The 15,437-nt window shown below is 49.3% G+C and overlaps 1 protein-coding gene across 2 annotated transcripts; it reads right to left on the bottom strand.

The window, feature by feature from the left end:
- Nucleotides 1-4,935: 4,935 nt before the first annotated feature.
- SOX11 (SRY-box transcription factor 11) lies at nt 4,936-6,300 on the bottom strand. 2 transcript variants are annotated; one of them, XM_068565062.1, is made up of 2 exons: nt 5,255-6,300; nt 4,936-5,218 (listed from the first exon to the last, which is right to left on the bottom strand). In XM_068565062.1, exons 1-2 carry the CDS (start codon nt 6,298-6,300, stop codon nt 4,936-4,938), a joined length of 1,329 nt encoding a protein of 442 aa, XP_068421163.1. The 2 variants fall into 2 exon arrangements, with proteins under 2 accessions (XP_068421163.1, XP_068421162.1); XM_068565061.1 differs by having other exon boundaries at nt 4,936-6,300.
- Between the last annotated feature and the right edge of the window lie 9,137 nt (nt 6,301-15,437).

Genomic DNA, 15,437 nt, shown 5'->3' with positions numbered 1-15,437 from the left:
AAAGTGTTCACAAGGATACATACGCCCATTAGAAGCAAAAGTAAGAATATACATATTATTAATCATATCAGAGAATAAAAAAGTTAAGACTGATATAATATATTCATATTGAATGACTACTTTTAAAGAGAGCAACTTATTCGCTTTATTTCTCAGATTCCTTGGGAAAGTCATTTAAATTCTGAAGAGAAAAACAAATGTAAGTTTCTTGAACTATACCAATATCAAGTGATTCTGGTTTCAACTCCCAGAGATGGGAAAAACAAGTCTTGCTTTTTGAGTCTTTTTCTTTCTTAAAACAAACAAACAAACAAACAACAAAAACCAACTAAATCATCCTGACTGCTATAGGCATGCATATTTAAATCACTTCCCCTCCATTAACATTAAAAAGAAACATCTCTGCCCAAGATGGTTTTAATGACTTTTTTTTTCCAGCTAAGGGATATTCTTTCTACAAATAATTTGCCCTGTGACTGTAGTCATTCATAACATACATAACATTTGCAAAGCACAGTTTAAATACACTGCCTTCTTTAGCATTATATTTTTTTAATAAAAGGGATGCATATCAGAGTGTAAGGACTGGAAGATTATTTCCACAGTTTAAAGAATTAATAAGAGAATGCTGGTTCAAGTTCTTAAAGATGGAAATCTTAGCAAAATGCCAACCTAAGTCTGGGAACTACTTAGAAACAGCAGGGTACCCACTGGCTAGGCTGCAGTGCACTCAGCGCCTCCCCGCCCCCGCCCCGTGTTACTATTTAAAAATATTCTGTCAATGCTTAGTTCAAAATAAGACTTACTTAAGAGACCAAAAAAATGCAATTAAACTTTTATTGAAGACTATCCAGTGGCAAGAATATACCTTGTGTATTATATTATGTTTCAGACATTCAATAAAGAATTCATTAAGAATGACTTTCACAATGCATTCATCAAAACAGCCTTAAATATTGTTAAAAGCGCATTCAAGCGCCTGTCCTGAGTTCTAACAGGTTTTTAATTTTAGATCGCCGATCATCTGTTTTTCTCTTCTTTTACTATCAAGAACTTAGGCTACATAGCTTTTTAAAAATTTTCATCCAGACTACGTGTTTCCATTCTGAAGCCAAATCATTACATGTTACTAAAGTTTCTACCTCACCACAGAAAATGTCCGATTCATCTATGATTGAAACATAAAATACATGCAACGTTTTCAGATTTTCAAAGTACATAGACTCAGTCTTATAAACGGGTTTGTGTTTTCAACAAGTTTTAGAACTGCAGCAGAGGGTCGCCACGTAAAATCCCCAGCACAGAGAAGTGTCAATTGTAAACCGCTGGTTCAATTATTCGTGGCTAAAATGAATGTCCCACCAACGACTACATCAGTCTATCATTTGGGGGGAAAAAAAAGAAAAAAGGTAAACAATTCCAGAAATCCAGTTCTAATATTGAGATCCTTGTTAATACCCTCAGCACCTTCTCCTCCCAAACGGTGTTCTACTGAAATCTGATGGTTCCTAGAAAGGAAAACAGCCACAGAAAAAAAAAAAATCTGTCCGTCTACTGCCAAAGCCTGCTGGCTTCGCATCGCAGGGGTGGGGTCTGGGGTGGAGGCTCGCGGCGAAGAGGAGCGAGGCTGCGGGAGGCCGAGCTGGGAGAGCAGGGGCCAAAGAGGCAGGGGAGAGGGGCAGCGAGGCCCGAGGGGCGCCGGGGCCCCTCCGGCCTAACAGCTCGCGGTGGTGTGTGGCCGCTTCCCTTTGGTCTCGCCAAACCTCGGCAGAAATGGAGACCAAACCTTGGTAAATCAATTCAGTAGGTTACGAAGAGAGTCGTGATGATTTTGCAGCGAGTTTTTTCAATTAGCCACGGCAAGCGCCTGCGCTCGGAGAGGCAGAGCTGGAGGGGCTGGCTCTCGGGGCCCTGCGCGGCCTCCCCCGCAGCCTCCCTGCCTCCCTCGGCGCGGCCCACAGGGCAAGAGGGGCGGAAGGCACGGAAAGGGAACCGGAGCCAGGGGCGCGCGTGCCGGGCCGCGCCCGCCAGCCGGGGCCCGTCGCGAGGGCTCGGAGATACAGGCCGGGTCTGGGGAAACGTGAGTGGGGGGAGAAGCGGGTGGACTGGCCAGGCAAACGGTCCCCAAGGCGGCAGCTGCAGGAGGAGAACAACGAAGAAGCCGAACCACCTTCCCCGAGGCGCCCCCCGCCCCAGGCACCTTCCAGGGCGGCCTTCAAGCCGGCGCGCAGCGAGGCAGCCGGGGGCCCGGGTTGGCTTTCTCGCTCCCGAACCGCAGCCCGGCGGCTCCCCTCCCCAGCCGGCGGCTTCGGGGCACCGGGGCGGCTCTCCCCGCGTGCCTCCAGGCCCCAGGGCGCGGTGCGCCGAGGCGCACGCGGCGGCCGGGCGGGGAGAGCCAGGCGCCCGGGACCCGGGCTCTGTCCCCCGTGTCCCCGGCCGCCACGCAGGCGCCCTCGCCCCACCCCCACCCCCCGCAACCCGGCCCATTCCGGCGGCTCTGCGCACACAAGACACCCCAGCGGCCGCGGCTCCGGTCGCAGAGCGGCCGTGCCACGTTCCTCCGCCGCCCTGGGCCAACCCTCCGCGCCCTCCTTCCCCAGCCTTGGACCCGCCGCGCCCCGCGCTCCCACCGACAAGGGGGCGCCGGAAAGAGACGGACACCGACCACCTCTCCCCTGCGCCGCTCACCGCTCGAGGTCAAGAAGTGTAGCGGCGCCTCCCACCAGCGTCTACCTCTGCGCACAGGCGGAGATGCAGCGTCAAAAAAAAAAAAAAATTCAAAACTGGAAACGGCTGTCCCCACCCTCTAAGGAGGGAGAGCGGCGGGGATGCAAGCGTTCTCAGCGCTGGCCACCCACGGGCGGCTGTCACCGCGACGCGCAGCGCCGACGCGGCCCCTCGCAGAGAACGCAGACCCCCGCGGGCGCAGGACGCTGACCGCGCGCTGGCACGGCGGTCCTCGCCCAGCCCGCCCCGCCCGGCCCGCTCCCCGCGCCTCCCCGCGCCGCCCGCCCGCGGCCCGGATGGGTAGGGAGAGGAGGGCGGCAGTCGGGGAAGAGGAGGAGGTGAGAAAGGAAATGGGGGGTGGGGAGGAAAGGGCAGGCGGAGAGAAAGCGTCCCCGGATTTTCTTAACCGGCCACCGAATAAGAGAAAAAAGAAATCGGCCTGCCCATTGAGCACTTTCAGCCTAAGCCCCCGAGTGTGGGATCCTCTTCTGCCACCTCCCACCTGAGCACACACCGGCCTTGTCTCTGCGCTGCGACTACAGAACGGCCAGGATGACTTCCATAGAGACTATGGGCGATGCGAGTTTCTATCAGTTCCAGCTGATTTATTAAAATTGTCAAGATACAGACTTCCAGCACCAAAAAAAGAAAAAAAAAAAAACAGGCAATGATGTCGACAGTGCATTGAGTCTGCTTTGCCACCATTTGCTACAAAATATGCAGATGGTCTGTACTTTATTTAGATTATATTGCACAAAATGAGAAACTTTTTAAACTATGTGCCTTTTTTTCTTTTTGCTAAAAATCGAGAATCCAGTTTCAAACCTTCCATCTGGGGCCCCATCCACATATCACAGCGTATGAGATACATAAAGTCCTACTATATAGTACAGTACATATACAATCTTTAAACTAAGATAACAGCTCTGAGGTCTATATCACCATTTTCAATAAATCTTTACCTACAAATATTGAACAAATCTCTACTATAGCTGTACAAAAAAAAGTTTGCTTTTTTTTTAAACCACAAGGCCTTTAGATGCAAGGATTTTAAAATTTTAATCCTTTTTAAACCAGGACGTAACGTACCAACATACTTGCATGCTAAAAAAAAACAGAGGAAAAAAAGAAATCAAAAGGGAAGAAGTGCCTGAAAGTCTTACTGAAAAAACACAGCAAGAATGTTCCCTTTTCACTGTACAAAAATACGCCTGAAAATATATTAATTTTTAAAAAAGACTGAGGTCTGTTATGTATCAAAAATGTTTCAATACCTTTTGTACTGAGGTCTAGGCTGTCTGGTATTCAATCAAGGAGGTATAGGGAACAAGTTACAAAAAAAAAGTTGGCAAGTAGAAATCACATTTGTAAAACCATAAACAATTTGATCTGAAAAGTAAACTCTGATCTTAAGTCAGTTCACAGTTTTTTTTTTCTTTTTTTTTTTTTGTAAGCGTTTGTACAGTCTGCATTTTTTCAAGCTCCCTGCAGTTTTGTTAAGAATCGGATGCATAGAAGACATCAGTTTTCTCCCTCCAAAAAAATAAAATAAAATAAAAAATTTGCCATGGTCCCTTTTTGTTTTTGTGTTTGTTTAAAAAAAAAAAAAATCACCAGTTCTTTAAGATCTCTTAAGGAAAAAAAAAAAAAAAAAAAAAAATCTCCAACCAACTCCCTAGCGTTAACAGTCGCGCTGCCAAAGGGTCCTCCGCAGGCGTCTTCCAGACTTCAAAGCCCGACCAGCTTCACACAGCGCCTTCCGGAGCGGGTCCTCCCCTCCCCTCCCCCGCCCCGCCCCTCCCCTCCGCCTTTGTTGCAATCGCGAATTTCAGAAAAAAAAAAAAGAAATAGTAATTACAAAAACACATTTGAGGGGGAAAAAAAAATCACAACTCCAGACTAGGTATGCAACTACCTTGAGACACGATCAAGGAAGGGAGGGGGGACAAAAAAAAGGACAGGAAAAATGTTTCAAAACTACTCATTTCACTTTAACTCCACCAAAATTTTCATCATCTTTTCCAATTTCTTTGTGTCACGACATCATATCAATATCAGCATCTTCTTCTCTCCCCTCCACCCTACCGCCACCACCATCGACACCACCACCTCTCCTCGCCTCCTCCTCCTCACGACCACCACGACTTCCTCCCAAGGAGCCCTGCTCTGCACCCGCCGAGAGAAAGAGCGAGAAGCGGGGCGCCCCTCTCAATACGTGAACACCAGGTCGGAGAAGTTCGCCTCCAGCCAGTCCCCCGCGATCATCTCGCTCAGCTCGGGCGTGCAGTAATCGGGGAACTCGAAGTGGGAGCCCAGGCTGCCCTCGCTGAACGAATCCAAATCTTTATCCACCAGAGACAGGGACAGGTTCCCGGCCGCCGCGCCGCCCCCCAGCTGCTGCTCGCCGGCGCTGTGCGCGCTTTGGGAGAAATTCAAGCTCAGGTCGAACATCAGGTCGTCGGCGTCCTCGCCGCCGCTGCTGCTGCTGCTGCTGCCGCTGCTGCTGCTGCTGGACGAGGACGACGACGAGGAGGAGGAGGAGGAGGAGGTGGAGACGGAGCGCGAGGACGCGGGCGACAGCGCGGGCTGCGCCAGCGGCGGCGGGTGCTGCTTGGTAATGTTCTTGAAGCTGTAGTAGAGGCGGCTGCCGCCCCCGGCGCCCGCGGTCGCGCCGGCCCGCACCTCGTCGTAGAGGCTCGCGCCCTCGGGGGACTCGGCCGCGCTGCTCAGCGTGGGGCTGGCGGGCACTTTGGCGACGTTGTAGCGTCTCAGCAGCTGCGGCGGCTGCTGCCCGGGCGGCTGCAGGAGCTGCGGGTGCGGCGGCTCCTCGTCCTCCTCGTCCGCCTCCTGCTTGATCCGCAGCTGCAGCTCGTCGTCGTCCTCGTCGTCCTCGTCGTCTTCGTCCAGGAACACGCACTTGACCGTCTTGCCCGCGCCGCCGCCGCCGCCGCCGCCCGCGCCGCTCCCGCGCAGGCTGCCGAGCACGTAGTCGTCGCCCGCGCCGCCGTAGTCCCCGGGCTGGGCCGCCTTGCCCGCGCCGGCCTTGGCGCCGCCGGCCGCGGGGGCCGTGGGGGCCTTGAGCTTGCCGCATTTCTTGCTCGAGCCCTTGGAGGTCTTGGCGCCGCCCGCGCCGCCGCCGCCGCCCGCCGCGCTCTTCTCGGGGCTCTGGCTGGCGCTGGGCTTGGCCGAGGGGTCCATTTTGGGCTTTTTCCGGGGCCGGTACTTGTAGTCGGGGTAGTCGGCCATGTGCTTGAGCCGCAGCCGCTCCGCCTCCCGGATGAACGGGATCTTCTCGCTGTCCTTCAGCATTTTCCACCGCTTCCCCAGCCTCTTGGAGATCTCGGCGTTATGCATGTCCGGAGATTGCTCCATGATCTTCCTGCGCTCGATCTTGGACCACACCATGAACGCGTTCATCGGCCTCTTGATGTGGCCCGACGCCGTCTTGCACCAGTCCGGGTCGCTCTCGTCCAGGGCCACCGGGCTGCAAGCCATGAATTCGCCCTCCTCCGTGTCCAGCGCCTCCCGGGGCAGGTTGCTCTCCGCTTCCAAGCTCTCGGCCTGCTGCACCATGATCCGCTGCGGGGCTGGGCGCTCCAACCCGGGCCGCTCGGTCTCGTGCGGAGCTCCCCCTCCCCCTCTCGCCCCTCCACCTTCCCGGGCAAGTTGCAAAGTCCTCGGCACCCCGCGTCCGCGGCTCCCCCCCTCCCCCCCGCCCCCCCTTCCAGGCTGCACACAGCGGCTGCGGCGGCTTCGGCGGCGACGGCCGCCCGCTCGCGGGGAGCTGCGGCCGCGACGGGAGAGGCGGCGGCGGCGGCGGCGGCGGCGGCGGCGGCGGCGGCGGCGGTCGAAGCAGCCCGGGACCCCTCTCTCCGGCTCGTGGCTCCCGCCGCGAGCGCCGGACCCCGAGCACTCCCAGGCGCGCGCGCTCGTTCTGCAAAAAGTTGAGGTCTCTCTCCCAACTAGTTATCAGGGTGTCATATGGGTGACATCACTCCCCGGGCCAGCCAATGGCTGGGGGCCGGCTCCGCCCATCTGCCTTTATTAACTCCGCGGCCCCTCCCCCTCCCCCGCCCTCGGGGCTGCTTTGCAAAGATGGGGGGGGCGGAGGGAGGAGGAGGCCTGTCTGGAAATGTGTTATTTTTAAAAAATCCGCGTGTGTGCACAGATGCGCCTCTCCCCGGGATGCTCGGGAGCCGCGCACGGCCCCGCGGCGGGCCGGCGCTCACGGGGCGAACCGGGCTAGTCCCGGCGTCGGAGCGAACCGAGGACCAGGTCCCCGGAGAGGCCCGGCGCCCCTTTGTGCCCGGTCCGGGGGAGGCCGGTCGGAGTTAGTAGACGAGGCGCGCGCTCGCTCGCCGCGGGCGCACGCTCGGGCACGCGCGCAGCCCGAGACGGCGGGTGCGGCCCGGCCCGCCCGGTGGGCGCAGCTGCTCCCCGGCGCGCCCCCGGGGGCTCGGCCGCTCCCCGGCGCCGCGCGCCGCCCGAGTCCGCCCGCGGCGCCCGCCGCACCCCGGCCGACGGAAGGTGGCGCTTTAACACAACAACCTTCCCGGGGCACGTGGACTCTCTCCTCCTTTTCCCTTTCTCCTTTTCTCTAAGGCAGAGACATCCGTTTAAAGCCCGAGAGGCTGGATTCCCCCTCCTCCGTTTGCGTTTTCCGTTTTGTCCTTTTTCCCCGTCTGTTCTTCCTCCTCCGCGGTGTTTGGAGACGCCGCGGTGCGGGTTTGGAGGCGCCGGGCCCCCGCGCGCCCCGCCCCGGGCGGAGGCCGGAGTAACGGTCCGTGGGGCTCAGCGGGGGCCGGGTCCTCGCCTTCGATCCGGCCACTCCCCGGGCTGGTGCTAAACCGGGTCCGGGACCCGAGAGCTTCGGCACAGCCCCGCCCCTGCGTCGCTCGTCCCCCCTCCCCTCTCCCGCCCCTTCCCCGTCCCCTCCCCCAGACCCCCTCCCCCTCCTTCCCAGTCCTCCCCTTCCTCTTTGTCCCCTCCCCCTGTCTCGGTCACCAGCGCCCTCCAGAGCAGCCTCGTCCTGAAATCTCGCCCCGAGCTAGCACGCCTTACGGGTCACTCGCTATTGTAGCTGAACAACTCAGACCAAAGAGAAAACCAGGAACACCCCAAGTTTCCAGTCGAAATATTCCCTGTGTCTGTGGCAAGGTGGGACCGACTGCCCGTAGAACAGAGACTCGGTGAGCAGGCTAGCTGATGTCAAGCCCGGGCCCCGTCCGTCTCACTCTGATATTTCCAAACGCGTTTTTCTTTGTGTGTCCCTGTTACCCGTCTCTGGATATTCTGGGGGCAATTTAGAGAAAACCGCCGCTTCCTATGCATTCTCTGTTGTCCTCATACCCGTCTTCGCACCCTCCGGCGTTGGGGAGCTGGCAACATTGAGGAGTTCCTAAGATGCTGCCCTGAGGATTTCACAAGAAGTGTCAGCTGCTCAGGACTGGTGAAATTAGCCAAACCTGCTTCCTTTCAGGTGCTCTCTCTGCGAAAAAAATACTGCATTACCTAAGCATTGCAGTTTTTCTGACGTCTTTAATGACACAAAATGGTACCATGTTTTCACAGATCCGTATTATTATTATTATTTTAATCTTCATGGCCATACCCTCCCCCACCTACGTTCATCCTAAAGAAAAAACACTGCATCAAATACTTGTAGTACTCAGGCCAATAAGGCTGGCGGTTTGTTTTTTTTAAGGGCCAGAGGAACCGAAAGAATTTACAGTCGTTCTTAGGGGGTAACCTGAAATCTGGAGATGTATGAAACCCAAGGCAGTGTGTGGAAATTCATCTTCTCCCCGCAAGGCCAGCCCTGCATCTTGTTTTTCTCCTGCCTCACAGGCTTCCCAGCTATTCCAGCCGTTGGGAGCACCACAGGAGGGTAGGGGTGGCCTGGGTGGTGACCCTACCCGCGCTGCACCCCACACTCCGGCTAGAGGGCTTGAAATAATGTAGCTCGGTTGCAATATTTTCACGCAAACTACGAGGGCGCCTAGCATTTTAGACTCTGAAAGAGAATGCATTTGAAAATCTTTGGCGAATTCAGTATTTATGCGTCTTCACTCGACAGCAAAAATCAGGTTTAACTTCTTACTTATTTAATATTTTACGCAAACACATTTAGATCTTTTCCTTTTCCTTTTCTCTTGACCTTTGTTTCAGAGGGTCCAAAAATATAGTCTTTGGAATGCATAAGTAAGCCACATTCCTATTTTTCTTAAAGCATCTGTTTTTTTTTTTTCAACTTTTTTTTTTAGAAATTAGGTTTAACCTTAGAATGAGAATTAGGTGAGGGCTGAAAAATAATGGGCTTTATTCTTAACAGTGCTGGGATCTTCTTAGAGGAAGTATAAGGTAAAATTTACTCTTTCAAATAAGAAGTGTAATTTCTGTTCAAAGAAAGATGGCCATTTGTTGGGGAAGTTAAAGGTGGAGGAAGGAGGTTGTTTATTAGTCGGAGAGGACCGGAAATGATGAGAAGAGGTGAGTGGGTGAGGGTAAACCCTGTGATGTGATGAGTCTTTCAATAAACAGAGATTGGAGGGGGGGAAAGCAGGCATTGCCGGTGTGCCCAGGAATGTGGTAGAGCGGATTTCTCCCTCTGTGCCGTGGGCAAAAGGTAAAACACAATTTTCAGGAGGGATTAACTGGATTGCTATCGTGCATCATGTATCCACCCCACAAATTTAATGTTAGCTCATTTAGTGAGGACTAAGAGTGAGGAAAGAAAAAAGAAAAATAATTCCTCTGTAGACTTTTTTCTTTTTTTTTTTTTTTTTTTGGTTTGTTTCCTAAGGAAAAATGTTTTAAGTATAGCATTTAAAAGAAAAAAGAAATGGGCACGTGTTTGAGACCAGCACGTTTCTTACAGGAAGAGTATTTACGCGTGGGAAACACATGTTTTCAACACCAGCAGTAACCAACTATTTAAAAGAATTTTAGGCTAACAAAAAATGCGGCCTTCTCTAATGATACACCTCTTGGAAGTCTAACTTGGTAAAGTGGAAATTTATCTGCTATTTTTTAAACCACTGAATGTACCTCAGGATTAGACACATCTTCCATCTTTTAATAGTGAATATACATGTCCTATTTGTGTGTATATCCACCTATGTACTTGTTTAGAAGCAAGATATGCAATCTTCTTACTAACAATAAACATTGTTGGATATATAATTAATGTTCAGAGTCTTAAGATTTACTTTTGATTATCAGAGTTACAAATGACTATTTTTATGGTTATTATTATCTTTTTTACAATTGCACCTTTAGCAAAAAAATTTATTAAGGACTGTTACATAAGAGGGTAAGATATTCTACAAAATCTCTCAAAATTACAAAAACGCAATTAGAACAAATATGAAATGTCCCTTTTTCCTTTGAAGAAGAACCATTTTGCTAAGCAAGTAATACACTAAAAATATCACTGGGTGAATATCTGACTCACTGAATGGAACATGCCATTTTTAGAAGTATTCCGACTCCGTGTGTGTCCCCATTGCTGAAAGGATGCCGTGCAAGGCGGCTCTTCCTTTTTCTTCTCCTTGGACCTACTCTCCCAAGGTGAGTTCTCAGATCTTCTGCATTCAGCTATATCACACCTCAATCCTGAGTTTGGACCTGAATGTCTTCCATCTACGGGACCTCCCCCTTTCATGTCCCTCCGACAGGGTAGTGGGTATAAACTGAACTCTCCCTATTTTCCAAGGCACACACGCATACACAAACACACACAGACACACAGACACACACACACACACACACTGCTGCTCTTCGTATATTTCCTACCTGGGTGAAACTTACCAGAGCATACATGTTCGCTAAAATAGAACGTGGACACCATCTCAGAGTCATTACCCCAGACACATAAACACTGAGGTTTTCATAAGGTGAATATTTCTGTCTCAAAGGATTCCACAAGGTCAGCATGATGTGACACCCGCCTAACTCTCCAAATCCCAGCTTGCCCCAGTCTTCTCATGATGCACTGCCTTCTGCATTTATTCTACCTACCTGGAACTTTCCTTTCACTGCATCTTTGCATTTAGAACCCATTCACTGCATTCAGAGCTCAGGTGCCATGCCCCTCTCGCAACAAAACAGGCTGCCAAGGACTGTCAATACCCTGCTTGGTCCATCACATGTCCGAAGCTGAAATAATCTTCTTGTAATCTCACTTGTTTATTCTCTGAATCACCCAGCCACAGAGTATGCTCCATTGAAGCACGAGCAGTAGGGTAGTATGGCACCGGGCAGGAACTCTGAGACTTATAAAACACAATTTTACATCACGGCCAGTACACACCCCACAGAAACCAAAGTGTCGCAAATTAATATCTCTCCCTATTAAGTAAAACTGTTGGCTAAAACCCACCGAATTCACCTATTAAGGAAGTGCTATTGGAGTCTGATAAACACTGACTTGGGGTTTGAGAGCTAAAACTCGGAATACTCTGCCTTGGACTGAAAATTCTGGTTCCGGCGTCTTTTTTTTTTTTTTTTTTTTTTTTAATTGGTGGACCTGATGTACTCTTTGAATTTCATTTAATAATAACGAAAGCATTACACAAACTGCCTCTGAAATTAATGGCTTGTCTTTTTTTTTTTTTTTTTTTTTTATTAATAATACGAGCTGTGTATCCTTTTTTAAATAAATATACTTTTTTTTAGGAGTAGTTTTAAGTTCACAGCAAAATTGAGTGGAAAGTACAGAGAATTCCCATATGGCCCCCGTCCTCACACGCGCACAGCCTCCCCACTGTGGACGTCCCCCCCGGGGTGGTCCATTTCTTAAAAGTGATGAACCTGTATGGACACATCATAATCACCCGAAGTCCCTAGTTTGTTTACATTAGGGTTCACTCTCGGTGGTGGACATTCTCTAGGTTTTGACAAAAACATAACGACATGTATGCATCATCATAGTATCATATAGAATAATTTCATTGCCCTAAATATATCCTTGGTGCTCCCCCGCAAAAATCATCCCTCCCTCCTCCCTCCAACCCCTGGCAACCGTTGCCCTTTTTATTGTCTCCATAGTTTTTTTTTATTTTTCCACAATGTCTTATAGTTGGAGTCATATAATATATAGCCTTTTCCTACTGGCTTCCTTCACTTAGTAATATGCCTAGAAAGTTCCTCTATGTCTTTCCATGGCTTGATAGCTTATTCTTTTTCAGCAGTGAATAATATTCCACTGCATGGATATACCTCAGTGTAATTTATTCATTCATCTACCCAAGGACACCTTGGTTGCTTCCAAGTTTTGGCGATTAGGAATAAAGCTGACATAAACATTCATGGCGGGGGGTTGTGTTGGCATAAGTTTTTTATTCTTTTGGGTAAATGCTGAGGATCATGGCTGGATCATACGGTAAGAATATGTTTAGTTCTGGACGACATTGCCAAACTACCTTCCAAAGTGACTGCGCCATTTTGCATTCCCACGAGCATTGAACGAGAGTTCCTGTTGCTCCACATCCTCCCCAGCATTTGGTGTTGTCAGTGTTTTGGATCTTAGTCATTCTAATAGATGTGTGGTGGTATCTCACCACTGTTTTAATTTGCATTTCCCTGGTGACATATGATATGGAGCATATTTTCATCTGCTTTGTTGCCTTCAGTATGTCTTCTTTGATGAGATGTCTGTTTGGGTCTTGTACGCATTTTTGAATCAGGTTGTTCATTTTCTTACTGTGGAGTTTTAAGAATTCTTTGTATATTTTGGACAACAGTCCTTTATCAGATGTGTCTTTTGCAGGTATTTTCACCCAGTCTGTGGCTTGTCTTCTCATTCACTTGAGAGTGTTTATTTAAGTAAGCTACTTAACCCCTCTGGGTGCTTCAGTTTTCTCATTTATAAAATGGGATAATAGTAACTACCTTACAGAATTGTTGTGATGATCAAACACAGGTGTCTAGAATAGTGCCTGTACTTTGTGAGATGACCACTAGTGTTACTATTGTTGCTATTGTTCTAATCTTTTATTCTCCAATGTCTAAAATAGTTCCTGGCACACTGTAGCTATTCTGAAAATGTCCTCTGAGTGAATGAATTTTCATACTTGTTCATACGGCCCAGTAAACTCAGTTTTCCCCCCTAAATCACTCCTGAATCGGTTCTCTTCTGCCTATTTCTACCATCACTGTGTGCATGTAGTCTGTCCTCAATACTCTAGTGGAATTTTATCACAGACACCAAACCCCTGGCCTCCCTGTTCCTACACTGCCACCAGACTCTTCCTTCCGGCATGAAACTTGGACACAGGGCTCTCCAAATTCACGTTCAGTGAAGCCCTTCACCCTTGAACAAAACCCACTCCCCTTTGCAATTTGAGTAAGGCATGTGTGTTTTCTCTTTCTGCCTCTCCAGCTTCATCTGTTTCACAATTAACAAAATCACAGAGGAGCGCTAGGGCAGCCAGCACAGGGCGGTGGCTTCCAAACATATATCTGGACGGTGACCTGCCATACGAAATACATTTTACACCACAACCTGGCACACGCACCCTCTGCACAAATACAAGTGAAAATAACTACGGGGTGAATGTTTGTGGTTCCAGATAAAGCGTTTTCACATATTCACACTGGTCCTAGTAACCAGCCATTTGCTAGAACTTGATTTCTTTTGCAATTTAAACAAACTTTACTTTTATTAAAAACATATTACTCCAACTTTTTTTTTTTTCTTTTTCTGAGAACCTGCTCTGGAAAAGGCATTCAACTGGGCACCCCAGGGATTTTTTATATATATATAAAGAAGGTGAATAACTGTTTCCTCAAAGCATGTGTTTTTAGTGTCAACAAAGCTGCCCTCTTACACTGCCGACTCCCAGGGGCTGTCCTTCTCCAGCAGCCGGCATGTTGCTCCGGGAAAGGAAGGACAGAGATGGGGGTAGGGAGGATGGCCCCTGCACATGATGCTAATCCTTTACCATCTGAACAAAAGAGAGACATAAGCGCTGCAAACATGCCTGAGTGCGCTGCCTAGAGTTGCTGTCTGTAAGGGAAGGAGAGAAGACAATTGTCTGCCCTCCCCAGGATGGAGAAGCCTATTCTCCTAGACTGGCTTCACTCCCTTTTGTATCAACATCCTCGTCTTACATACCGAAGAAGACAATGCGTATGGTTGTGTGTGTGTGTGTGTGTGTTTATAGGAGTGTAAAATAAAAAGGAATGGATAGACAATTTTGAAAGTACAATTTTAAAATCCACCAAATCTGATTTCTTCGCACATGGCTACTATCCTGGTTGTTGTGTCTTAATCTCACCTTAGAGAAAACATCCACGTGCAGAGCTATGACTGTGTCATTATTTTTGGTGATGTCTCCCAAGTGGGGCACGAGAGAACTAGTGACGGTCTTGCAGATGACCATCCTGCCTATTTCTGGGATGCAGTTGGCATAGCTGCGGGAGGGAGATGCCTACAGAGGGGCCTGACCAGGAAGGTGAGATCATCAGTTATGTCAGATGCAACACCTCTGTTCTCCCCCCTGGATGTGATGAGGTAAAGTCCTAGCGATGACTTTTTCTGACTAAGCAACTTAGCCGTGGCCTGTGCTGCATCTCTCCTCTCCCCATGAGTCCTGTAATCAACTAAATCTTTCCTTAATTGACTCCTGAACTCAGGTGTCTACTGCTGTTTTCTTTTCTGGCCCTTGCCGAATCAATCACTCTCTTTGTCTCACCGTCTCTCCAGGCGCTGGTTCTCTTTCGCTCTCTCTCTCTCTCTCTCTCTCAGTCTCTCTCATCTTTTTTTCTTTGGTATAGCTGAGATTCTTTTTTTTTTTGCCTTGAATTCTTTATATTATTTGTGTTATCCCCGTGCTATAGGCCGAGCTGCGTGCAGTACAAATAATTATTAAATTCTAAGTAATCATAGCACAAACAAGAAATGGAGTGAGATAAAGCAAACCTGTCGAGAGGATGGCTTTTGTCCCTCTCCTAGAAGAGGGCATTCATGAACCTACCTACCTGTGGTCCCCATCAGAGTAGCTGTTGGCTGTCGTGCAGAAGTAGAATAAAGGGCATCTCCTGCCAGGGGTGGTGGAGGCTGAGAAGCAAGGGCCCTCTCGTGTACACCTGTGCGGACAGCAGAGCGAGAAGCCTGCATCCCGGGTCAGGAGGACCTGCCTCTCCGCGGCTAACGGTAACGAGCTGTGTAACCTCTGATCCGATGGGTAACCACTTTGGGTGTTTTTTTCTTCACATCCAGGACAAGTTCAGACCAGGTGGCTTCCAAGGTCCTGTCTGCTTCTTACCACTTTATAATTTTTACATGACTAAACTCATCATTCTTACAGAAATCATAAACTGAGGGACAGCATTTTGGTTTCATTCTCTTAAATCATACTGCTGGCATCTACAGATTCATTATATTTTAAATATGTTCACTTCATAGTGACTCCAGTACTTTATGGTAGTTATTGTTTTTTTTTTTCTTTTCCATTTAAAGGTAGCGCATACAGGCACACCTCGTTTTATTGTGCTTCACAGATATTGCGTTTTTTACAAATTGAAGTTTCATGGCAACCCTGCATGGAGGAAGTCTATCAGTGCCATTTTCCCAACAGCATTATTTTTAAATTAAGGTCCGCACCTTATTTTTTTAGACATAATGCTACTGCACACTTAATAGACTACAATATAGTGTAAGCATAACTTTTTTATCAGGTATTACTTGCTTCATTTTTTAAAAAAAA

The sequence above is a fragment of the Eschrichtius robustus genome, chromosome 15 (genome assembly GCF_028021215.1).
Source record: "Eschrichtius robustus isolate mEscRob2 chromosome 15, mEscRob2.pri, whole genome shotgun sequence".
In the NCBI taxonomy this organism is placed as follows: domain Eukaryota; kingdom Metazoa; phylum Chordata; class Mammalia; order Artiodactyla; family Eschrichtiidae; genus Eschrichtius; species Eschrichtius robustus.
The sequence above is the reverse complement of the archived record's forward strand: the minus strand, read 5'-3'. Positions and strand labels throughout refer to the sequence as shown.

Bases quoted from the DNA above. Each gene is read 5' to 3' on its own strand.
- SOX11 (XM_068565061.1), bottom strand. From the start codon at position 6,300: ATGGTGCAGCAGGCCGAGAGCTTGGAAGCGGAGAGCAACCTGCCCCGG.